The sequence below is a fragment of the Cebus imitator genome, unplaced genomic scaffold, assembly GCF_001604975.1.
Source record: "Cebus imitator isolate Cc_AM_T3 unplaced genomic scaffold, Cebus_imitator-1.0 Scaffold366, whole genome shotgun sequence".
Classification (NCBI taxonomy): Eukaryota; Metazoa; Chordata; class Mammalia; order Primates; family Cebidae; genus Cebus; species Cebus imitator.
Window position 1 is genome coordinate 1,744,191 of NW_016107681.1, and position 25,736 is coordinate 1,769,926.

The 25,736-nt window shown below is 41.5% G+C and overlaps 1 protein-coding gene across 1 annotated transcript in view; it reads right to left on the bottom strand.

The window, feature by feature from the left end:
* Positions 1 to 25,736, bottom strand: part of TSPAN7 (tetraspanin 7) — a 124,362-nt gene that overhangs the window by 14,019 nt on the left and 84,607 nt on the right. The window contains exons 2-4 of the mRNA XM_017507008.2: positions 8,617 to 8,805; positions 3,801 to 3,875; positions 936 to 1,031 (exon numbers count right to left, since the gene is read on the bottom strand). Of these exons, the coding sequence (XP_017362497.1) occupies positions 936 to 1,031; positions 3,801 to 3,875; positions 8,617 to 8,805 (360 nt within the window). The remainder of the gene's footprint in view (positions 1 to 935; positions 1,032 to 3,800; positions 3,876 to 8,616; positions 8,806 to 25,736) is intronic.

A 25,736-nucleotide genomic window follows, 5' to 3' on the forward strand; every position in this document is an offset into this window, starting at 1 on the left:
TGTGTGTGTGTGTGTGTGTATTTTAGTAGAGACAGAGTTCCATCGTGTTGCCCAGGGTAGTCTCGATATCCTGAGCTCAGGCAATCCACCCACCTTGGCCTCCAAAAGTGCTAGAATTACAGGTGTGAGCCACCGTGCCTGGTCTTTACTATTGACCCTTTACGGAAGAGGTTTGCTACCCCCAATAAAGAGAATGTTAAAGCAAATGGGGCAAAAATATAATTAATTGGTAAATCTGATTATTCAGTTCCTTGTAGTATTCCCAAGACTTTTCTGTACATGTTGGAACTTTTATTAAAATAAATAACAAAAAAGACTGCTTCTGAAGCAACCAAAACCAAGAAAGCCCAAAGCAAAAGCTTCCTTAGTTATTCCTGATGGGCAGTCAAGCTTAAGCACCAGCACCTGCCACCCAGACAGGAACTCTCTGTTCTATTTCCCCCATATCCTCAGCAAAGCATGAGGCAGCTCACACCCTTCACATACCTAACAGATCCTCAGTTTCTTCTAGGTCCACTCTATAAACCCACTCCACTGCCCCAGCCAGTGAACACAGCTCACCTGAGCTCTCCACCCAGCTTGAAGATACTGATTCCAGAAAGGCAGCCTCTGGGAGCCAACTCTAAGCAAGGTTGTCACACATTCACTGCCTAACTCCTTCCCAAGGATTCAGATCTGAAGAGCAAATGAGTTGTTTTTGGCATACCTGCAATCCTTACTGATGCAAGGCACACTCAAGGGAGTAGTCCTCCTTGACACTAATTACCTGAATAACTGGCGCCTGGACAAAGACTGGGTATTATCTTGGCAATGGAACTGGACTAAGAGTTGAAGAACAGAACCAATATCAACTACTGGGCCAACCTACTGGCAGCCCATAAGTCTAAGCCCAGACCTCATAGATAGTTCACACCCCCATCTCCTCTGGAACTTACGCTGCGCTGCACATGGTCCACTGCATGGCTCCTCTCATCATTGCCATTGTAATTCTGCATAGCATCCGTGTAAGTCCTCAGGAAGGTGTCCTTGATCTATGGAAGACAAGGAGGAATGTGATTGCAGTCCACCACAGCCCAAACCGACTTCAATTCTTACCAACTTATACCCTAATATAGCCTCTTCTGAAAGTCTCTGTATAAATGTAGGCCAGGGAGGCAATGCCCCATTTTTTGAGACAGAAAAGCTCAGAACATTTAGCGGCAGGGTGAGGGGGGGTGGTTAGGCTCAGGAATTTAAAAAATTGTTCCCCTCAGCCTCAATCCAGAGAAAGTCTGACCTGTTGAATGACCTACTGGAGTGACCAGTCCATTTCTGAAAGGGCTACGATGGTGAGCTGCCAAACCTCAGGCATGAGTTTTCTACTTATTTTCTTTGAATTGATTAATGCCCATCTTTCTATAACTTCCTCTGCTCTTACACAGGAGGCTCATAAAAGACAAACCACTTTGGTGGACAGGATGACTGATGGTTTGGTCAAAAGTGGATCCCCATTTTACCATAGGAGTGGGGCAAAACCAACTTTCACTTACCTGTCTTTATTGAGGCTAATTAAAAAAAAAAAGGCTAAAGGACAAGAACTTAAAAAGATTTGCGGGCACAGTGGCTCATGCCTGTAATCCCAGGACTTTGGGAGGCTAAAGTGGGCAGATCACTTGAGATCAGGAGTTCGAGACCAGCCTGGCTAACATGGTGAAACCCCATCTCTACTAAAAATACAAAAAAAATTAGTCAGGCATAGTGGCAGGTACCTATAATCCCAGCTACTTGGGAGGCTGAGTCAAGAGAATCCCTTGAACCCAGGAGGCAGAGGTTGCAGTGAGCAGAGATTGTGGCACTGCACTCTAGCCTTAGCAATAGAGCAAGGCTCTGTCTCAAAAAAAAAAAAAAAAAAGGTTAACGAAACCTTTTCTGTGAACATATTTGATTTTGGGGAAACTTTCAAGCTCTGTTTCCCTGGAAACGTGATGAAAGTGAAGTCTCATATGTGTTACCAGGCCACTGAATTTGTGATAAAACTGACCCCCAATTGGTGAAATGCCTCCAAACTGGGAGGACAGCAAATGACAATAATTACTTGGTGGGAAGCTTAGGGCTAAGTATGGTGACTCTCCTAAGTAGGCATATCTTTGCTAAAATGCTGTAAACTATGTCCATGGGACAGTTACAAGAGGTAGATACACAAGTTACATATAGCTTCTAAGCTAAGGTGGCTACCACACCCAGTTGTGTCATCTCATTTCACTGCACTTAAGCTGTCTCTTAGGATGGGGAAGTACACAGAATAGGCGCTGGACCATTTTATGGACTTATGGTGGAGAAACAAGCCCACTGCTGTCTAGCAGGCAAGCTGTGCTTCCTTTGTTATATCTTTTTGCTTTTGTCAAATGGCACTGAGACCTATTGTCATCATGTGAGTTTGACTGTTTAGCCAAATTCAAGACCAGCACTGGTGGTCAGAGTCACATTGTACCCTCCTCCCACAACAGCTCTTAGGGTTTCACACGGAAAGACGTTAGGTAGATGAGGATTTCCAGGCCCTAGGCAGCAAGCACCATTAAAAGAAAAACCCCTCCATAGAGCACACTCCCAGCAACAAACAAGAGGAAAGTTCACAAGGGCTCAGGTAGGAGCAAGCCAGGCTGCTCCTGGTGTTCACACGTAAACAAGGGGCACTTTTTAGGGATGTTGAGGCTGAAACTTCATCAGATGTCACTTCACTAGAGACTACGAATGGGGTCCTAATTCCAGATGCAGCACCCATACAAACTGGGTTCTGGGAGTCAGCTTTGGCATCTGGGATACTGTCTCTGGTGATAGGAAAAAACCAGGCAATAGTGAAGGGAGCAGAGAACACACAGGCAAGCTCAGAGGGAAGTGAACTTGGCCAAGCCCAAAAGTGGGACCTTTAAGTGTGCCGCAAGATGTGTTAATGAAAAATTAAAATTAAAAATAAAAAAACAAGGCCTGGGAATAGATAATGCAAGACTTTCGAGACCCACAGTAACATTTTCTGTGTTTTCCACCTGTATCTTTTTTTTTTTCTTTTTAACACATGTGTATCTACTTCTGGCTTTACTATTCTTTATGGAGTACAATGATAAAATTTTGAGGCAGCAAGACAATTAGTTTGGCTTGCCTTTATAGTCTTAGAAATCTTGTTATACAGATAAACACTTGTAGCTATTTTAAAAAGAAAAATAGAGACAGGGTCTCACTCTCTTGCCCAGGCTGGAGTGCAGTGGTGTGACATTACCTCCCTGCAGCCTTGACTTCCCAAGTTCAAGTGATCCTCCGTCCTCAGCCTCCTAAGTAGCTGGGACTATAGGTGCAAGCCACCACCTCCAGCTAATTTATTTTTTTATTTTTTAGATATGGGTTCTCACTATGTTATCCAGGCTGTTCTTGAACTTCTGGCCTTAAGAGATCCTCCTGCCCCAGGCCTTGCAAAGCTCTGGTATTGCAGATATGAGTCACAATGCCCAGCCTGAAGCAGCTATTTTTAAATGAGTATTTAATCCATGTTGAAAGTCACTGCTTTAAAACTGGGGAGAGAATCATTTTATGCAGTGGCTACATAGAAAAACACAGTGAAGATCAACAATGAAGGTTTCAAGCTTGGTGGAATTCCTACATTTAGAACTTCATGAAAATTTCAGGTCATACGACATGATATTTGGAAAATGGCAATACTACTGAAGAAATCAGCTAGCCTATATGTACTTTTTACACATTTCAAGAGGTTTCAAGAATCCTCCTCCCAAACACCCCTTAACTGAGCTCTGAACTTTGTGTATACTTACCTCATGACGAAACACAAACCCTGAAATGCCAGCCACGAGCTCAGCCAGGAACACCAGGGACAGAAACATGGCATACTGAAAATTAAGCACACAAGGACAAAGTCAGATACATCAGGATTAAGAAGAGGGCTTCTTCAGGGTAGGTTACTTTCAATCAACGGGAATTAGACAAGTCCTCACACTCCGTAGACAAAGTTAAGAGAAAGTATGAAATATTCTTCTGTAAATTTCCCCACATAAGTCTCAATCTAGGAATGTGTGTTTAATATGCATATGCGTTTTGGAGTACACAGGCTGGGGAGAATTCACTGAGAGACTGGCATTTTGCCTGTCAGCTTGGCTCACCTGGAGAAACCTGGAAGGAACTTTCACAACTAAAATAGCCACTCTTTGTTACACTAGAATCTTTGAGCTAGAAAAAAGCCAAACTGCTCTGAAGGTCACAGGACAGATTCTGCCCTGTCTGGGGGTCCTTTTTTACCACCTTCCTATGATGGTCTGCAAGCCAACCCCTGTGGCTGATTCCATTTTGAAGCTGTTCCAATCATTGGAAAGACTTCCTTTCCCTTGGCCACAAGTCTGCCTACTTCTAACTTCCACTTACTAGTGTTGGTTCTGCTTTCAGAATAAATAAGAACCAGCCCAATGTCTTTTCCCTAACGCTAGCCCATCATGTGTGTGAGCACGGCCAGGATGAGAACTTCCTGCCTGGGCAAACTCCTCCAGCTGTCTTAACCACATCTCAGATGAAACAGTTACAAAACTGCTTCGTTTGGAATTGCATCCCTCCCATTTGGGCCCAGGAAGCCAAACACACGCAAGAGGACGTTCCTCTTCAGATTGGTGGTCATCACTGGACACAGTAGCCACAGCGGCTTTCCTGTGGGGTTGCCTGCCTCTCTTGTTTGGGATGCTGCATGGAGTTTGTAGCGTTTCAAAAAGTAAATATACTATACTAATGTTATTTGCAAGCATCTAATATCTTCAGTGCTTTTCATCTTATGCTGGGGGTACTTCCCAAGTTTTTCATATGTGCCTGCTTATGCAAGCATGTCTAGTTCAAGGGTAGTACTTGGTATTTATGAAACATTAAGGGTAACTTTGAAAAGCAGGTTAAAAAAAATTGATTCCTTACCTACAAGCACATGTCTTACAATCTGCTTCTTCTCATCTCAAAATAAAATATAATGGTTTTGAACATTTGCAATGGTCCTAAATGATGCTATGGAATTTGGATAGATTGCATGTAGCCACATTACTTACCTGTAAAGTATATACATGTCTCATAAAGTACATATATGTATGCAGAATCATAAATTATTTTTCTCACCCAATGGCACATATATCGAAAGAGGAAATATTGGCTTAAAATATCAATTTCTTTCTAAATATTAACAAAATTCTCTACAAAGCACAGCCACTCAAATACTAAACATGTAGTTATAAGAATGCGCCATGTACATGACTTCTCTTCCAGCCTCATACAAAATGCAATTCAAAGCACAGTTTGATGTGAGACTCTCCTATTTTGCTGATGGGATAGTCTCACACTAGGCCTAGATTTTTCCAGAAAGTTGGGTGGGAAAATAACTGTTAGCAGGCAGGTGGAAGAAAGAATATCTGTCTCTGTGGTCAGAAGTCCTCCTATGTTTGAATCCTATCTTGTTATGGACTAGCTATTAGAAAAGAGGCAGACTTCTCTGGGCTTCCATAAAGTACACATAGTTATTTTCAGTTGTTTGGCAATTAATGAGGTTATGTGAGGACTGCAGAATTCTAGACTGGCAGTTAATCAAATGACTTCCGTTCTCATCAGCCAGATCAGCAGTTTTCTGTGTCTGGCAAGTTTTCTGCCTCTAGGAGCTTTCAGAGAGTGGCTGCTTTACCTACAGAAGGCCTTGGCCAAAAGCCTGTTGGGAAGAACTTGTGCTAAATACAGGTCAGTAGGGGTTACAGCTTTTTTATCCCCAAATGTAAGCACTAGAGCTGAAATAGTCCTAGCTTTGGAAGGAAACATACAAGGGTTCAAATCCCAGCCTTCCATACTTTAGCTGTGAGAACTTGGGCAGGTTACCTAAACCCCCAAGTTCCTATCATATAACATGAAAATACAACCTACAGTACATGGTGGTAGTGAGGAGAAAAATAAAATGTTATACGTGCCCAGTACAGCACCTATCACATAAAAGGAAGTAAATCATATTTTTAAAATTCTATTTTTTTAACTGACATATAATTGTACATATCTATGGAGTACAGTATAACGTTTTGATACATGCATACTCTGTGTAATGATCAAATCAAGGTAGTCCGCGTATCTATTACCTAAAATATTTCTTCATGGTGAGAACATTCTAAATCCTCTCTTCTAGCTATTGTTAAATATACAATACATTATCGTTAACTATAGTCACCTTACTGTGCAATAAAACAGCAGATAATTCCTCCTAACTCTAACTTTGTACCCATTGGCCAATCTCTGTTCGTCCTTCCTCCCCTGTCTTTAGATAAAAAATAAAAAATGCTGATGAGGATGTGGAAAAGGTGGAACTCTTATACACTGCTGATTGGAATGCAAATTAGTACAACCACTATGGATAACAGAGTAGAGATTCCTCAAAAAATCAAAAATAGAACTACCATATGATCCAGCAATCCCACTGTGGGGTATACACCCAAAGGAAATGAAATCAGTATGTCAAGGAGATATCTGCACCCCCAGGTATATTGCAGTACTATTGACAGTAGCCAACCTAAGTGTCCATACACACTGGATACAATTTGTCTGTACACAGTGGGATGCTATTTGGCCATAAACAAGAATGAAATCCTGTCACATGTGACAACATGAATGAATCTAATGGATTAAGTGAAATAAGCCAGGGACAGAAAAGACTAATAACTGCATGATCTTACACATATGTAGAATCTAAAATTTGATATAAAATATATTTTTAAAGACCCAAATTAAGCCCCAAACCAAAAAACATCTCTACCCCCCAAAAGGCTCACCTGCCAGTGAACTTGTGTTAGGAGAATAAAACAGTAGTGTGGTGTGTAACCACCTCCAGAGGAGACCATAACTAACTGTTCCATTGTTTATACACATATCCTATTTATGACATTACACTCAGCTATGGGATACTTCTGCCCCACAGGCAAATTTAGAATTAGAACATAAAAGTATTCCCTCTCCCACCCCTGTCCAGTTATAGTATTTGAGCAGGGAGAAACTTTGGTAATTCAGTGCAATTCTATTTTGTCACAATTGGAAACAAAGGTCCAGGGAGGTTACATTCTTGCCACTAAAAACTTAAGCCAGTTAGTTGGAATCAGTCAGGTCTCAACACCACATCTCTTCCCTTCTTGTTTGAATGGATGGGTTTTTTAGAAATTTTTCTTTTCTATGGTTTTGAAGTTAATCCTCCCCTTGCTACTCATTGTGCTAAAGAAAAGGTTCTCAATACTGGCTACACGATAGAATCCTCTGGAGAGCTTTTTAGAAAATAAGATGCCAGAGCCTCACCACCACCAGGGAATCTACTTCCATCAGCTAGAGGTGGGATGCTGGCAAAGGTGTTTGCAAATGGCTGCCCAGGTGATTTAATCACGTATCCAGAGTTGAGGACCACGGCACTAGACCAAAAGAAACCCTAGTGCTTATGAGAAGTACTAGAAGGTAGACTTAACGTGTTAGAATAGAGTGTCAGGTGACAGCAGCAGAAGTGTCTTGGGATGGGCCTCATTATGGCTTGCCCACCAACCAGAAGAATCAGTAGTGGCTGAGGCATCAGCCTCCTGTATGGTCTGCAGGATAAAAAGTGGCCAAGTCAAGCACCGCTTCCAACAGAGACTGACTGCCCAGTGCCAGTTGGGAAGATGGATCCTTTGGAGCGAATCACTCTCACACTCGCACACGTCACTAGATGGTATTAAATGTTACAACAACCTAGGGCTACACAGGGATAGGGAACATAGCCCTGATGGAATCTCTGCTTCCCCCTTCATGGAGTGAGTTGCCAGAAATAAATAATTTTAAACAAAATTTTCATTTGAGGAGAGGTCTTTGCTAATTTTTATCTATAAAATCCTTTAACATTATCTCCATCAATGAAGAACATGAATAGTGAGTAGAAATTAGGTAACTGGTATACCTACAAGTTAAAAATCACAGTAATAGCCTTTCAACAGTCTGCCCTTACCCTCTGGGAAGCATCACTGCTTTATCTGTCCTATGCGAGTATGCAACCTTTCCTGGTCCTGCTAGCCAACACTTGACATTGCATCAGTCCTCTGGGTGGCAGGCTCTGGCTTAGCTCAACTCTCATAGCACTGAGCCAGGGAGTGCAAGTTCAGAGACGACCACACACATGTATCTGTGCATCATCAGGTTCAAGGAGGTAGAAAGCATTTCTCCAATAGGAACGTGGAAGTGAAAGTCAGCTTATGTTCAGGATACTGCCTTGCCCACCGAAGCTGCATGTCACATGCTTAAGGAAACTTCTAAGACAGAGTTCAAAACTGAAACAGGACATCTTGTCATGAGGATACAAATGGACTACTGCAATCACTGGGCACTGCTTTGTCATCATCTACCCATCATCTCTACTGGGACTAGATTTGAGGTGCCAGGCTGGGATTGGAGTTGTTTTTACCTCTAGGGGATTAAACTATGCATTAGGAAAGAGTCTGGACTGAAATCAGAATCAGTGAATGTTAAGGTCTTGCCTGTGACCTCAAGACAAACCACTTCACTTCCATGTACTTTATATTTTTACAAAAATATAATTGAGAAAGCATGTTATGACACACTTACCAGTTTCAGCATCCATGGGCTACCGCGGCATGTAGCAAAGCATCCAAACAGGCCAAAGACAACAATAGTGGTGCCAGTTCCGATGAGCACATAGGGAGCATTTGTGGAGTTCTCGGCAATAAGGGAGATATAGGTGCCCAGAGTAAGTTTGCCCCAGACTCCAACAGCCAGCAGGATCACCCCAGTGATCTGAAAGAGGGAGAGGAGAGTGTGAAGCTATTGCTGAGAAAGGTGAGAATCAGCACAGAGCAATGTGGCCAAATTTGAAGACTCAAGTTTCCATGAACAAGATCATACTTGTTGTAGGATTCCCTGAGTAATGAGAAATGTCAGAGTGTTAACTAAAATCATCATAAAGACACCATTTTTTCCCCAATAAGCATGCCCGTTATATAATCCCATATGCAATTCCTGCGTTAATTAGAAGTCAGGCCAACAATAAAGAACTTCTTTTTTAAAAAGCAGTTAACAAAGCACATCATAGAACAGGTCTGAGAGCCTTCTTCCCCCAGCTGCTGTCTGACACCAAGCTAGGAATAACCCCAGGAAGAATGACAGTTTCCCTCTTTGATGGCACGTGTGTACACAGTATATTTTATGGACATCCTGCACAATGTTTTCAGGAACATAGTGATTCTCTTTGATTATTATTACAGAAATTTCCACAAAAACAAAATATGCCAAATATTTTTGAATCCCTATTGATGTGCTGTCTTAATATTTTATTCAATATAAAACAACAGAAGAATCTGCATAGTTCCTGGAATTAGCTGTAATGCAATTTGCCAAATCCCACTGATCAGTCCAAAGGAAATCCCTATAGCATGTCTAAACTAAAACCCTGCATCAATCAGGCCCTTACTTTATGGGATAGATTCCAGGCTGAATGCTATGCCTAACTCTCCACCCCCTGCAGGCCATACGCCCTGGCAGCTTTAGCTGCTAAAGCCATTGGGGTTGCTTTATGTCTCTAACCAAATCCCAAGCTAGTCTTTCAGGTCACCAATAGCTTAGTGACTCAAACGGACAGCCTTCTAACTGCTACCACTACTGATACCGCATGAAGCTTGAAAGAAACCTGGGTGTTCAAGAAAGACCATCCTCTGTTTGGCCCCACCCTGAGGAGTCAAGATAAGAAAAACGGAGATAATTGGTATGATACAAATCAATACTTACCTTGCCAAGGCTTCCCTTGCCAATCAATACACTGTTCCTAATGTCTGTGGGCACCACCAAATGTATGCTATACCATGAACCAAATGGCTGGGCCAGTGAAAATGCTTAGGCCTCTCTCCTTTATGCTCTGAAAATACTTTCTATAATTTGGAAACCTCGAGCTCCATTATCAGACTGTTTTTTTGTGTATGTGCAGGACCAAGAATGGTCCCTGTACCTTTCACTGCATAAGGTAAGGGTGAGCTCTACCTATATGGGGGGAGAGGTCAGCAGAAACAACAAGAGTTTGGTGACACCTCCCCACCCCGGCAGCCTCTCTACTTTGTAGAACCTTCACCGTGAAAGACAGAATTAAAAGTTTTAAATCAGAAAAAGATTGAGGAACCAGTGTTACTTTTATTAGGCAAAAATAAACAATTGTGATGCAGTGTTGAGGTGAAAGTGTTTGACACTAATATTTGGGAGAAAGTGGCCCCGTGGAGGTTGACTGCCTTTGAAAAATCTCAATGAAGATGGCCTACTGAATTACGAAAACCAAGAACGCTGATGTTGCCAAGAATTCTAAGTCCTCTGCTGACACCCAGTGGTTGTTTTAAAAAGTACCTTCTTTGAGCAGCCTCTCAAACACAAAATGCCTTTTACCTGCTAAAATCAAATTTTAAGAATCAACTGTCAAGTCGTTGGGGTAAAAATGCAATTAACACTGTAGAAAAGGACAGTGCCTGATCCATCTTTTACTAACGTCTAGCACAGTGCCAGGCACAGAGTAAATGCTTACTATCCCATTGAGAAAAAAAAAATACATTTTTCACTTCTCTGGGTCTTAGAACTTGTATTTTATAAGCTTATCAGATACCAAATACTTATAGAACTTCTACATCAGGTAAATACTGCGAGGTGATTTAAGATGGGACCAAAGAGAATTTTCCCCTATACTTTCCACTGTAGCATTATCAGCCTAAGCTGTAAATATCACAATGTAAATGTATTGAACAAAAGCAAAAATCAAGTTAAGCTAGTCATTGTTTAGGCTGAAAATAAGCCTCATTCAGAAACTTGCGACTTCATGGGATTGTTCCCAAAGATTCTGTAACACTTCAAATATGAACTGCGCAGCTGCATTCTGTGAACTGCTATTGCTGGTCCTTATTGGAATGTGATTGCCTTAATGAAAATGTATACTGATGATCAAGTATGAGAGTCTGATAACTTACATTTCTGTGACCAGTGATTTCATGAAGTTCAGTTGCTACCAGAACAAATCTTACATACAGTATGTCAAAGTTAACAAAAAATCCTGATTTTAAGGCAAACAGTACCAAGATCATTTTAACGCCTTTTTTCCTTTCATAACATAATTTATCCTAATGCTTCATCGTTTTGTATATGAAGCCTCTCCCTGTGTAACTGCAAAACCTACAATATCAATTTGTTAAAATGCTCATATAATATAAATTACACAAATAATCCATTTTCAGAAAAAGACTTTTTAAAAAATTTCAATAGGTTTTTGGGGAACAAGTGGTGTTTGGTTGCGTGAATAAATTCTTTAGTGGTGATTTCTGAGATTTTGGTGCACCCATCACCTGAGCAGTGTACACTGTACCCAATGTGTAGTCTTTTATCACTCACCCTGCTCCCATCCTTTCTCCCCAGTCCCCAAAGTCCATTGTATCATTCTCATGCTTTTGCATCCTCATAGATTAGCTCCCATTTATCATTCTCATCATATGAGAACATACGATGTTTGGTTTTCTATTCCTGAGTTACTTCACTTAGAGTAATGGTCTCCAATTGCACCCAGGTTGCTGCTAATGCCATTATTTCATTCCTTTTTATGGCTAAGTAGTATTCCATGGTGTGGAATACTACACGCACACACACAAATTTTCTTTATCCACTTGTTGACTGATGGGCGTTTCACAATTTTTGCAATTGTGAATTGTGCTGCTACAAACGTGTGTGTAAGTAACTTTTTTGTATAATGACTTCTCAGTAAAAGACTCCTTATAAAGATCTCAGTGGCACCTCTTAAAGTTCGCCAGTGGGTACAAACAAGCACAATACTATGAGCACCATATTGCATGGGAGAAAAAACATCCAACATCCTGACCTTGACCAAGTTAATCCCCCTGTAAGCTTTCAAGGGACTCATGTTCCTCTCAATAACGTGGAGACTGGGTTAGACGTGTCCCTGCCAGCACTCATGAGCTATGAATCTAAGAATAACCCAAAGAGGAAAGGCCTTCTCCAATATTGCTACTGTCATACTCAAACACTCCTGATGAACCAGCTGTGTCTTAGGAAGCCTGAACTCCACATATGTAAGGCCTTCTGTACATACCACAGCCCACCTCTTCAGCCTTATCTCCCTCATTGCCCCTATGCACTCTATATGGTTCCAGGAAAACAGCTATTCTCTGGGAAGTTCTCAACCTTTGTTCATGATGATCCTCTTACCTAGAATTCTATCCAACCTATCTTCTTACCTATCCATCCAATCACTCTATATCCTAAATTCTTACGGTACACACTTTACTCACTCCTCTTAGTCTCCTCAAACTCACTCTGCAGTATACCATGGTGCTGCGGTACCCTACCCACCTCCCACGCATATCCAGGAACACATCCTCTTGAGGATGGGAGCTGTGTACCTTACACACAGTCAATGTTCAGTACATGTCCATTGAATGAATGAATAAGCAGCTAATTATAAAGTAAGTAAAAGAAGTTTCATGTTAGCCATCTATTTGCTATACTTCTGAGCCTCTGTGAAGAACTATCAGAAATGGTAGGAATGCCACTCTGGACCATTGAGGGCCAGTAATCTGGGGAAATAACAATACTAAAGACAAAGAAGGAAAGATTAAACAGAGACAAAGGAGAAAATGGTTAGGGTGCAGCACACCCTTAGGTGATTAAGATCACATTTGGCAGTAGTAGTGGTGGTGGACGTGAGGTGGGTGTTAGAAGAAATTGGTAGTTGAAGGAGAAAACACACCTACAAGCAAAGGGCTAAAGATCCATAAAACACTCTAACTGGAATTTTCTCACATTCTTCTTACTATAAAAATGTTTCTCACTGAGGATAAAAACCATACAAAGACAAGGCCAAGACAAAAACCACTATCATATGTATGATTTTTTTTTTCTTGGCTCCTGTCAACACACATTCACTCCACACATGTACTTTTGCAAGTACCCACAGGAAAGTCACATTTCAAACTAAAAAGCAAGGGACTTTTTTTTTTTTAAACATCTCTCTCGTGCTTTGAGGTGCAATGAGTAAGTTCAGAGTTCACCAAAGCAATTGTGTGTCTGAGCTCCTCAGAGACCTCAAACCCTAAATCAATCATTAGCATTTATTACCTTTCTCATGGAGCTTTTGCTTCTTTCTCAGAAGAATTGATCAGCAAGCAGCCAATGCTGTGGTTCGAGGAGGAGACAGATAGGAGACCACAGATAAACTACATGAGTGGCCTGGTGAAGGACCAGCACCACCTTATATGCTCCAAATCAACCACAAACCAGGATGGCAGGCCCAGCCTTCCATCAGCAGTAACCAGGCTGAGGCTCTCACTTTCTTGCTTATACCCAGCATCTCATTTTATATGTGCTTACAACACAGCTCAAAATTTATGGGTAGCAAAGTACCACTAGCTACTATCAATTTAGGCTTGGTGATGAGGCAGAATAAAACTATAATCATGGCATCAGAAAAGTTAGATCAGAACTGAAAAGCATTCTGTGTGATGATACATATTACTTTAAAATTACACTCGAAGAAAACTTACAGATAGGTTTGGAAATATGCCAAGGGGTATCCAAAATGCTCTGAAACAGATTTACTAAGGTTTATTTTAATCCTAAAATGGATATTAGGGGAGCAGGCAGCCAACATAAACAACTCCCTTGCTCTTGCCAGGTCAACCTGACTAATGCTGAGAAGTCTCTCCGCAGACATGGTAGCATCCTGATCTTCAGAGAGGTGCCAGAAATAGAGGGCTTCCACCTTTCTTACCTGTCCAGAGGCATTTTACTTAATCCCGCTCTGTTTTGTGCATGCAGACCACAGACCTTATGATGAAACTGCTGCAGCTGCTGTGCCAGGTGTGAGAGGGTAAAGTCCTCATTTCCCCTCTCTAAATTCTTAAGACAAGGTTCATAATCCCCACCTTCTATGTGAATATATGCACATTATTCTAATGATACAAATTCATATTTACTGTACGATGCAATTAAAGAAAAAAAAATTTAATTGAAAAAACAAACATTGAATCACAGAGGTACAAGCTATCAAAAAGATTGCTTACTAAGTAGCCATACGGAATAGAAAGCACTGCAACTAAAAACCAACAAAAGGAAACACAGGCAAGATGATAGGCAGAAGTCTTAGCTAGATTGCATTTTAGGAGACCCACAATTCAATCATCCCAGAGGTTTACAGGTTAATTCCTTCCTGGCAACTACACACAGAGGTATTGTGAAATATCCTCCAGAGAATTCTGTAACTCAGAAGAAAATGCATGACACTAAAACTCCATATGCATCATCAATAATTAAAATCCATGACCAGGTGCGGTGGCTAATGCCTGTAAACCCAGCACTTTGGGAGGCCGAGGCAGGTGGATCACCTGAGGTCAGGAGTTTGAGACCAATCTGGCCAGCATGGTGAAACCCCGTCTCTAGTAAAAATACAAAAATTAGTTGGGCACAGTGGTGTGTGCCTGTAATCCCAGGTACTAGGGGGGCTGAAGCAGGAGGATTGCTTGAACCTGGGAGGTGAAGGTGACAGTGAGCTGAGATCATGCCACTGCACTCCAGCCTGAGCAACAGAGCGAGACTCCATCTTAAAATCCACTTTCCTCAGATATTAGATTTTAAGAGGAAAAGTACCTGACAAACAGTTCTTTCAGCTGATTCTTATGTGAGTGTGTCCGCCAAGGGGACAAAGAGGAGAAGTCTTTGCACAACGTGGGGACCTGATTAGGTAGAGGTGGAGAAAGCAACCAGAAAAGCACAGAAACCAGCAGCTTCTATGATGTCATGGTCTTATCTTTAAGAAGTAACAGTATGTATCCATTATATTTATAACTTAAAATTTTATTACAAATTATGTGTATACTTAGTGTTTTTAAAATAGACCAAGAACCAGAATTTATTGGGATTCCTCACTGGGCTTGAGAACCCATTCCAGATGAGTGGTAGAAAGGGACTCAATATATTTAAAAGATTGTTAGCTGGGGCCAGGCATGGTGGCTCACACCTGTAATCCTAGCACTTTGAGAGGCAGAGGCGGAGGTGGGCAGATTACCTGAGGCCAGGAGTTCGAGACCAGCCTAGCCAACCTGGTGAAACCCCATCTCTATTAAAAATACAAAAAAATTAGCTGGGTGTGGTGACGGGTGCCTGTGATCCCAGCTACTTGGGAGACTGAGGTGGGAGAGTCACTTGAACTTCCAGGGCAGAGGTTGCAGTGAGCCCAAATCATGCCACTGTACTCTAGCCTCAGTAACAGAGCTTTACTCTGTCTCAAAAAAAAAAAAAAAAAATGTTAGCTGAGTGCAGTGGCTCATGCCTGTAATCCCAGCTACTCAGGAGACTGAGACAGGATAATCACTTGAGCCCAGGAGTTCGAGGCCAGCCTGAGCAACATAGCAAGACCCCCATCTCAAAAAAAATTAAAATTAAAAATGTTAGAGCTCTGGGCTGGGGGTTAGAAGACCAGGGCTTCAGTTGTAGTTTTGTCACTAATGAGCTGTGTGACTTTGGGCAGATCACCTGATGTTTCTGGGCCTCAGTTCCCTCTTCAGTAAAATCAGGAGGTAGAGAAACCTGATTGCCAGTGCTTCCCTCCCATCTCTAACATTCTGATACAACAAATCAGAATCTCAAACTTGACATACTCAGTCACCCTGAAATATATTTATAGCTATGCCTTTAGGCAAACAAAAGAGAGTTTCTAAGGTTCTCCCAGTACCTGATAAACCACCAGCAGCAGGGGTAGAAAAGTGGGCTCATTTCTGGACCTGAAGCCCATTGTTCTGTCAGCTTTCCAAGGTGGTGAGAGGCTCCTGGGTAACAAAGGGTAGGAAGAATGCCCAGCAGGACACGCGTTTGTAGTTTTACACAGACATGCAAAAAGTTATAAGCTCACTAGCATAACAAAAGCTTTACTTTTTATAAGAAGATCCCACTGTTATCTTAATGGCAGTAAGACATGTGCTTTGAACTCTCCAGGTAAGTGTTTTGGCCAATTCAACCTTTTTACTCCATCATTTTTGTATCTGTGTGTACATGCATACATGTGTATGTGTGTGTGTGTGTGTGTGTGTGTGTGTGTCTGTGTGTGTAAGACAATACATGTTACATGGCTGAGAGGTTAGTGGTATCATTAAAAAGAGACAGAGAAGTTAAGGGGCAGAGGAGTGAGATAATCTTAAATGCTGACTTGTTAATATGGAATCTGAGAACCAAAAGGAAATCCAGAGACTGTCTGGTCCAGGTTCTGTCTTCTATTGGGTTTTGGGTGACCAAAGGTCACATAGGCAACATGCTCAGAAGGCAGTTGTGAATGTGGGGCTGGAGTTCAGGAGTAAGTCTGAGCTGCAGGTGAGGGCTGAGGCCAGAAGTAACAGCTAAGAGGGAACAATGAATCTTAGGAAACAGAAGTAGAAGATTGTGGGAAGGTTAGGGACTAAGGCTGGAAGAAGACTGTCACTAGAACACGAGAGGACAATGCTGGAAGACAGGCGACAGCAAGGAGACACAAAATAGAGTGGGCAAGTCTATGAAGGTGGCTGCCAATTACAAGAAGTAGGACATGGAAGAAAGAGACTTTTTCTCCTTTAAAGATTTATTGGAAACAAGGCCAGGCACAGTGGCTTGCACCTGTAATCCCAGCACTTTGGGAGGCCAAAGCAGGAGGGAGGATCAGTTGAGGCCAGGAGTTCAAGACCAGTCTAGACAACATAGTGAGACCCCCATCTCTTAAAAAAAAAAAAAAAAAAAAAACACAAAAATTAGCCAGGTGTGGCAGCACACACCTATAGTCCTAGCTACTCAGGAGGTTGGGGTCAAAGGATCACCTGAGTCCAGGAGGTCAAGGCTGCAATGAGCTAAGAGTGTACCACCACACTCCAGCCTGGGTGACAGAACAAGATCTCTTTAAAAAAAGAGAGGGAGAGAGAGAGAGAGAGAGAGAGAGAGACAGACTTGTGGGAAACAAAATGCCAGCACAGCACAATTCATTGACCCCATACATACTAATGAACAGACAGGGTACTCTTTATGTACCCAGTACAGTCCACTGAGATTAAATTTTGGATTTAAATATTACATCCTACAGCCAATTCATAGACTTCAAGTTTCAGGAGCTAGGTTATGAGCCTAGAGTGATTTGTCACAAACTCTAGCTTCTATTTGGATTTTATCAATGATCAGACAGAGTCTAAAATGCACATTGTCTAGCAAGGTCTAACAAATGACAGATGCTTTCAAAAATATGAAAATGGCTTTGAACAGCACTACGAAAAGTCAGAAATTCTAGCTTTGGCTGTGGGTCTTCATATGTGTAGTGAAACAACTAATCATTTCATAGGAAATGGCTCTAAGCATGCTCTAAGTCCAGCAAACAATACCTCCTTCTCTCAGTTAAGTCGCAACCACCAGCTTACATCAGTCATGTTGCATATCTGTCTTAGTTCATCATCTACAAAGTGGCAGGACTAGCCACAGGGCCCTTCCAGTGCTAGAGTTCTTTGTTTTTTTTGAATTGCCCAGTGGTCCTCACAGGGGCAAAGATAAAATTCAACTGTTAGCTAGGATGCCGGAGACTCTGGTCAACAGCATTCACCAAGGGGCCGCACCTGCTAGGCTCTGTACTCATCCTGGGAGTTCAGCTGAGGGGTGGCTCAAGGAGGCGGCTGTCTAGAGACTGAATACTCTCTAATGTCCTATGGGCCCATGAAGTGGTAGATATTGACCCATATGGTGACAGTATTTTCAGAATTAAAAAAAAAAAATCCGAACATGGTAGAGATCTTTGAGATTGGCCTGTCACAGAAAATCAGGGTATAGAGCTGCTAAAATAATAATAAAGACCACCTTGTTAAGAGAGGCTTTTACTATTTGAATAACTAAACCCCTTCAAAGAGGCCCAAGCAGCTCTACCTTATACTTAATTCTACTATTCAACAAATAGAGTCACAGAAAATTCCTGAACATGGTATTAGGTACTCTGTATTTCCCACTGGGAAAAGAGAAAGAATGGGAAGCCCTATTGAATTGGTTTCTTGTTTCTTTTATATTACCCTAAGAGCTTATGGACTTTAGGTTTCTTCCCCCTAAGCAAAAAGAAAAGAAGAATTTAACTGCACACATACTCATACATTGACAAACGTTCTATTACATCAGAGAGGAATGTTAAGGGTAGTTTATTCTGAGCCTCTTGGCATTACTTTTTCTTTGTAACATTGTTGAGTTCTCAGAGCAAATGTTTAAAAAAGGACTTGGATTTTTGATCTATACTAATAGCAAAGGTCTTATTTCAACTTTGAGAGTCCAAGAGCACATGAAAGAAAGAAGCAAATAAACCAGAGGTTAAGACTATATGAATGTAGCTCATACCTTTTGTTTCATGATGACCCAAATATATAAATAGACATCATATAGGTAATGCCTATTAGTAATTGGGGCCAGCAAAGCCACTTACCAGAAGATTTACATACTTAGAAATCAGGACCAGCTGTAGTGGCTAAAGTGACAGAAGCTTAATGTTTGGGGGATTCCCTCTATGCCCCACCTCCTTCATGAAACCCCCACATTGATCTCACTTATACCTAAAATCTTTTGGCACAGTTCAATACACACTGAGGCTGCATGAGTGCCAGGAGCACTAACAGTCTTAGCACCACCAGGAAGAGTTGTGGCGAGAAACCCCTTCCCTTTCTTCCATTCCTCAGGTAACCAGTGCTGTGAAAAAATGGATCAAATTCCACACTAATAAGATACTTTTTAAAAAGTTCATGTCAGAATAAGCTTATAAACAAGAGCCATATATTAATGTGTGTTGACAGAATGTTTCTACTGACCATGCATTTGTTCTGTGTTCTGCCCTGTATTAATTGTATTAATACATCAAGATTTTAAGAGTCACGTGGGGAAGGAATAAATCCTTTCCTCCTTTAAATCCACCAAAGCCTCAGTCATACCTTGTACCTGATTTTCTAAGACAACATGCTGTTCAAACATTCTGTCCTAATATCCATCTAAACAGAATCACTGCTTATCTGACAATGATTCTCAGTTTTTAATTTGAAAGCCAGTCACTATGCCTATAGTACAATGTGCCTCTGGAGCACATAGTAGGAGCTCAATAAATACAGAATGAATCTTGATGACAAGCTTTTCTTCAAATTCAGCTCCTTTTTACTGGCTATGTCCTTGTGAATTTTGGATGGAAATGAATCTGGAAAAATGAATCATAACAATTCTTCCATAAATGGGAACCTAAATGCCAATCTAAAGATGGCACACTTCTTTCTCATAATTATGTTGTTGAACAGATTTGACTTTCCTGCAGCTCCATTATTTTCATAAGGGAAAATCTTCTTTGCATAATTCTATATAGGATTGTCATCTTCAAAATACCGAAACCAAAACCATTGTCCTAATAAATACTTTATACACAGAAAGAATCTAGAACTCAGATGGCAAAAAAGTCATTGAATTCCCATGCTCTATGTGGCTATGCATCAATGAGGTGTGATAGGGTGGGGTCATTTGAAGAATCCATGCCTCCTTTCAGGTGAAACTTGAGCCAATAAGACATAATGTTAGAAGAGGACCTACTATTAGATGTGGAAAAACCTGGAAAAGAAAGTATGCATGCAATGTTCAAGAACAAGAGTCTCATATAAACAGTAAGGTAGGATTCTCCGTGCAGTGATCCTAACTTTCTCCTGATGTGATTTAAGGAAAAAAAATTAAAAACTTCTGTTAGTGACTTAATTTACTTTCCTTTCAACACTCATATGTCTACACTGCATATATATGTAGTACTGCCACTAAATGCAACGTATAGGGAAAATTCGGATGTCTAATGTTGACAGAGTACTATGAAAAAAATAACTTTAAGGTAATAGTAATAAGGTTTTGGCAAAAAAAAAAAAATCTGACATTTCAGAAAAGCACAAAGGGGACACTTCACCAATTCTACCACTACTACCCTAGGCCAAGCCTCCATCTCCCCTTGCATCCACCCTTGCCCCCATGCTCTATTCAACACAGCAGTTGAGGTGATCCTGTTGAAACCTAAGTCCAATAATATCATGATTTTGCTCAAAATCCTCCCACAACATTTCATCTCTCGGAGAGAAAGTCAATGTTCTTATCCTGGCCTGCAAGGTCCTACTTGACCTGCAGCCCTCACTGGTTCACTCTGCTGCAGCCTCACAGGCCTCTGTGCTTACCCTCAATACCCTTGGCATGCTCTTGTCTCAGAGATTTTGCACTTGCCCTTCCTCCTGCCTGCAGTTCCAAGATCTCTCATTTCTTCAAGTCTCTGCTCCTCCATGAGCCCTTCCCTGATGACCCTATTTGAAACCAGAATTCTACTCCTCCGCAGGGCTCCTGCTTTATTTTTCGCCATTGCACCTATCACCTTTTACACTATTTACCTTATTCGCTTAGTCTCTCTACCAAAATGAATGCTAAGTTCTATGAGGGCAGGATTTTTGTCCTATTCATGGGCGTATCCCCAAGGCCAAGACAAATGCCCACTCATAGGAGGGGCTCAGTAAATATTTGCTAACTGATCAAATACAAGATAGCAGGCAGGTAAGTAAGTGTCAACTTTAGAGGCATAAAGTCTATTGTCACTAGCACTGCATCAAGGAGGCCAAATGGTGGGCCTGGCAGATGCACTCAGATAAAAACCCATTCTTTGATCAATTGCTTCTAATCCAGCACATGCTTCCTAAATGTCTGCTTTTGGCCACAAGGGGGACTAAATAAGAAAGCATGGGAATGGTTCCTGCTAATCCATCATCACTAATAGAAAAGTAATTTGAAGGTCTAATAACTTATAACTCGATGAGGTCTGTAGCTGATGGTTAGGAACCAAGAGAATGAACGGCATTTTTGTAAGAATTCCCTCTCTTAAAAAATGTACAACTGAGGGGCTATCTGTGTGCCCTGCACTATGCTAAGTGCTTTAATGCTTCATCTGGCTCAATCCTCTTAATAACCCTATGAAATGTACCCAAGGTCATCGCTACTAAATAGCAGAGCAAAGCTCTGACCCTCCACCACTGCTTTCCTTTAATGTCCTCTTTAGCCTGTCTGTAGAAGGTTCTTGCTCCTCAATCCTTTACTCCTAACTCTTTTGTAAGAAGAGTTCATAAGTCAATGTCATCCATCCTGGCACTGATTTGTCCTTGAATAAACCCTGAGAATTTGGCTGCCATAATTAAAAATAAATAAGATTTATGGGCATGGCCAATATTTCATTTATTTTAAAAGGCTACCCATCCCCCGCAACCACCCTACATTCAAGTGGGTACATCTATAGAAATGAAAGCACGTTCCACTCCAAGCTATAGTTTGCAACTTTAAAAGCCAGTATGGGAAATAAATATCTTCATGTATATGTCAAGGTGAACCAGATACGTTCAATATCATAAGCACCAGGAACAAACCTATAGAAGGACTGATCTGAAGAATCAATAAAGCTTGACAAACACACAGAAAACTGTAGCATCTTGAGTACTGGTTTTCCACCAAGCACATTCTAGAATGAAAGCTTAGGAAACTTAAGTACTCTGGTTTTGGCCCTGAGAACAGAAACAAGAGGCTACTGGTGCAACATATATGAGGAGAACCCACTCTGAAACTGTGGAGTCGCCTTTCAAAGTAGCTCTGACCAAAAGTGATGGGCTGAGTCACCAGATAATGCAGCCTCATCGTATCTGCTCACCCCACAGCATGGGAGGAGGATTTGATTGGCTGTTCATGAACTAAGGGTACAGTCCAGAAACACAGTTAACTGTGTATTTATGTGATAAATGACATTTATTGGGCAGTACAGTGCTCCTTATATGCTTCATCACATTTATTCTTAATCTTTGTTTCACAGATGAAAACCTGAGGCTTTCCGTTGTTGACTTTCAGCAACTTGCTCAAAGTCACAAAACGAATAAGTGGTATAGCCCGGAGTCCAGTCAATTTCTGTCCAACTTGAAGGCAGTTTTCCTAGCCCTTATGATATGCTGCCTCTTGCCGCAGTGTAAGTAACAGCAGGCAAGGCTGAGGGCTGAGTTCCTCTGTCCAATATTATCCAGTCATTGACCTCCTCCTCTAGGTAGGTGAGTGCTAAAGAGAAGCCTGGTTTTCTTTATACTGCCTGAGTGCTTCCTAAGAGTGAGTTATAAGGAAACCAGTACCCTGAACCAATTTCCACAGCAAGGTTTCTTGGGCAGTTTCTAATTCTCAACAGCCAGGAAACATGGGTAAAGGCAGAGTGGGAAGAAATGAACTCTACAAACTGAACTGTGGGCGCTGGTCTCTTCCCTTCTCCTTTCCTGGGCCAGGCTTCCCGTGCCCCTTACTGGGCATGCTCCATTTTATGAACTGGGCTGTGTTCCAGATTATTTATATATTACTTGTTTGAAATTCAAAATGCATTTTCTTCGAGAAACAGTGTTATACACCATGGCTATGTTTCTAAGCTAGTCCTCAAAAGTCTATATTTAAGCCAGTATTAGGGAAAGTTATAGGGAAACAGATCTTTGGCTCATTACAAGGAAGAAATTTCTAATAATAGGCACTGCCCAAAGTGGAGTGGGTTGCCTTGGGAGGTGTTACAACAGAAGGTAAACAGCTTTCTGGGCAGCCCCACAGAGACTCTGGATGCGACCATGGCACAGAAGTCCTATGGCTGGGAATCCAGCAGGAAGGGCTAAGTTGCACTGTTTCTCAAAAGCTGATCTCATTCTGACTATTGTCCCAGAAGCCTGGTGATTTTGCTAGCCAATTATCTCCCTGGATTTTCATACATGGATGAATAGGAGCTTTAACAGCACAGGAATTAGGGAAACCATTTCCCCAGATCTGGAGTTTCATTTCCTTTGATCTTCAAAAGAAGTGATAGGTCATATAATTTTGTCACATTAAGAGGAAGAGAAAAGCTTGTTCAGTGTAATGAGGTTGCAATGAAAATGACCTGTGTTCTTTAAAAGAGGATGTGGCACTGGAAGTAGTATTTGCGTTATTGTTTTAATTCTTCTATTTTCCATAAGCAAATACACTCTACATCTCTTAGAGTCAGAAATCCTGGATGACTTTAAGAATCAGTGAAGCTTTTTAAAGATAAATTTATAAAAACTATAGTTGCAAACTTCATACTTTTCACATATAGACAAGGATTCTGTCTAAAACCTGACATATATTGGAATTAAAAAGAAGTGTCTAATAAGGCACTATTAGTAATGGTACATTGCACCAGAGATCTATTCCTATAGAAAATTACACAGCTCCACATGGCTATGGGGGCAAATACAATTCCACTTTGGACCCTGAGGTAACACAACCATAGAGCTTGCTCCTGCAGGATACATGACGGGCTCTACCTGCTCAGTCCTCCTGTCTCATTGCTGCCCAACCAGGTCCCACCTGCCCTTCAAAGCACAACAAAGATGTCCTTTCCACCAAGAGGCCTTTCCTGACACTCAAAGTCAATGATCATTTCATCCTCTTCTGAATGTGCTTAAGATTTTCCACATATCTCTTATGACTGACATTTTTACCTTGTATTCTAAGACTTTGTGAACATGTTACCTGCACCCCCGGTCATCTGCTCCCTGAAAACAGATGAGTCTCTCATGGGACTGTTATTAACCATACATACATACATACATATATATATATATATATATATGTATATATATGTATAGTTAATATATATGTAAATATATATTATAGTAATAATATATAATATAAAATAATATATTATATATAATAAATATATATTAATAATATATAGTTTATATATGTGTGTGTGCGTGTGTGTGTATGTATCTCTCTCTCTGTCTCTCTCCTGATAATGAAAAGATGAGTCCCTCATGGGACTGTTACTAAATATATGTGTATATATATATATATATATATCTCCTGATAATGAAATGTGATCAGAAAGAACACTTTGATTGCAAATAGCTCTCATCAAGGACACATTAACAGGGCATTCTTTGGTTTCTGAGGTTGCTAAGAGGGCATGAGATGGGAGAGGTTAGGCAGGGAGTCTGAATGTTTAAAAAAGGCTAGAGAGATGCAATAGTCAAGTTTGGAACCAGCATTAAAAGCTGTCGTATTCCTTCCATGTTGTGCTTAGAAACAAATATGACTGTTGTGGTCTTAGACAAATGAGAAGTCCAGAAAAGTATAACCTGGTAATCAGGTCTCTCAACTCAAAGGCCAATGATGTAAGCCTCTTCCTTCCCCAAGTGTCACCAAAACAATTTATTTTAGAAAGCTAAGGCTTCTCAGCAAGAAGCAGAAATCCTTCCCCTCTGATAGTGTCAGCTGAAAGTGACTGGCCCAGTGACCACTCTTTAAAACAGCATTGAAGGGGCCAGAACAAGTTATGGCCAAGGGCATGGTTTTCCTGGGCACAGGAAATCTACTGGCTCTTACCATATATCTTCACTCACAGCCAAGGGCTGTCTGAAGCCCTAGCATACACTGTGAGTGATTGTGACCAAGGACTGCACTGGCTTGCTGGCAGGATGGACCAGCAGGCACCATGGCTATATTCTTGATATTATTTGATGCAATTCTTGATACTATGGATATTATTTTTACTAAACTGTTCTCCCAACTCATTTTACCTCGTATCATTCAATCATAAAGTATCTTAATCACAGATCATGTGGCTACTAGCAAGAGAAGATACATGCCACCTTGAGCAAGGGGCTTCCTGAGGGCCATGGGCATCTTGTGGGGAAGCACAAGCCGCTGGTAACTCCTGGGACAGGAGGCCAAGGGAGCTACCCTTCCCTATAGGTAGGGCTCTGGGATGTACTTCTCTTGCACGTCTGTTGCATTCTTCTCTATCTGTGCACACTGGCTCTCTCTGTACAAAAGCCTCCCATTAGAGCATTCCCAATTCAAACATCCAACAGAGACTGGTGAGGAGCCTGGAACACTTTTTTTTTTTGAGACAACGTCTCACTCTGTTGTCCAGGTTAGAGTGCAGTGGCAGGATCTTGGCTCACTGCAACCTCCGCCTCTTGGGTTGAACACTAATTTCAAATTCATGGAAGAGAGAATATGATGGGGCCCATCTCAGGTCAGGTGACCCTCTCAGAAGCCATCAGCTGTGATGAGGGCAGGGCCATGTCCCAATGCCCCATCTTATCAGCAAGTGCTAGGAGAACAGATGGTCAGAAAAAGCTGTGAGCAGAGCAACCCACTGATTAACATGCCTGTCACTGCGAGACTTGGCCATCCCTTTCCTCCTGAAATAAAGGATAGGGACTGTGAAGCAGCCTATATGTTCAGCCTGACTTTAAACACTGCATTCTGTACAGCATCAGAAAACTGTGGTGATAGACCTATTACCAGCACAACCCTTTGTCCCAAAGGGACCATGGGGAAACCCAACTCAGGTAGCCACAAGCACCCTGTACCAGTGAGTGGGCAGAAGCCCTGGTTGGCTAACCAGGGGGACTGCAGGGAGGGTACAATACTGGCAACTCCCAGGAAGCCAGACCCTTCCCTAAGGTCCTCCTAAAAGCGTGGCTTAGGTGCTTGACCACATAAGGCTCCATGCCAAGTGACTTCAAATAAATGAAGACACGCTCTTGAAGGAATTGGCTTGTTGCCAAACTCACCATACTCTATGGACCATTCAAAGTAGGTTATCTCTTTTTTTTTTTTTTTTTTTT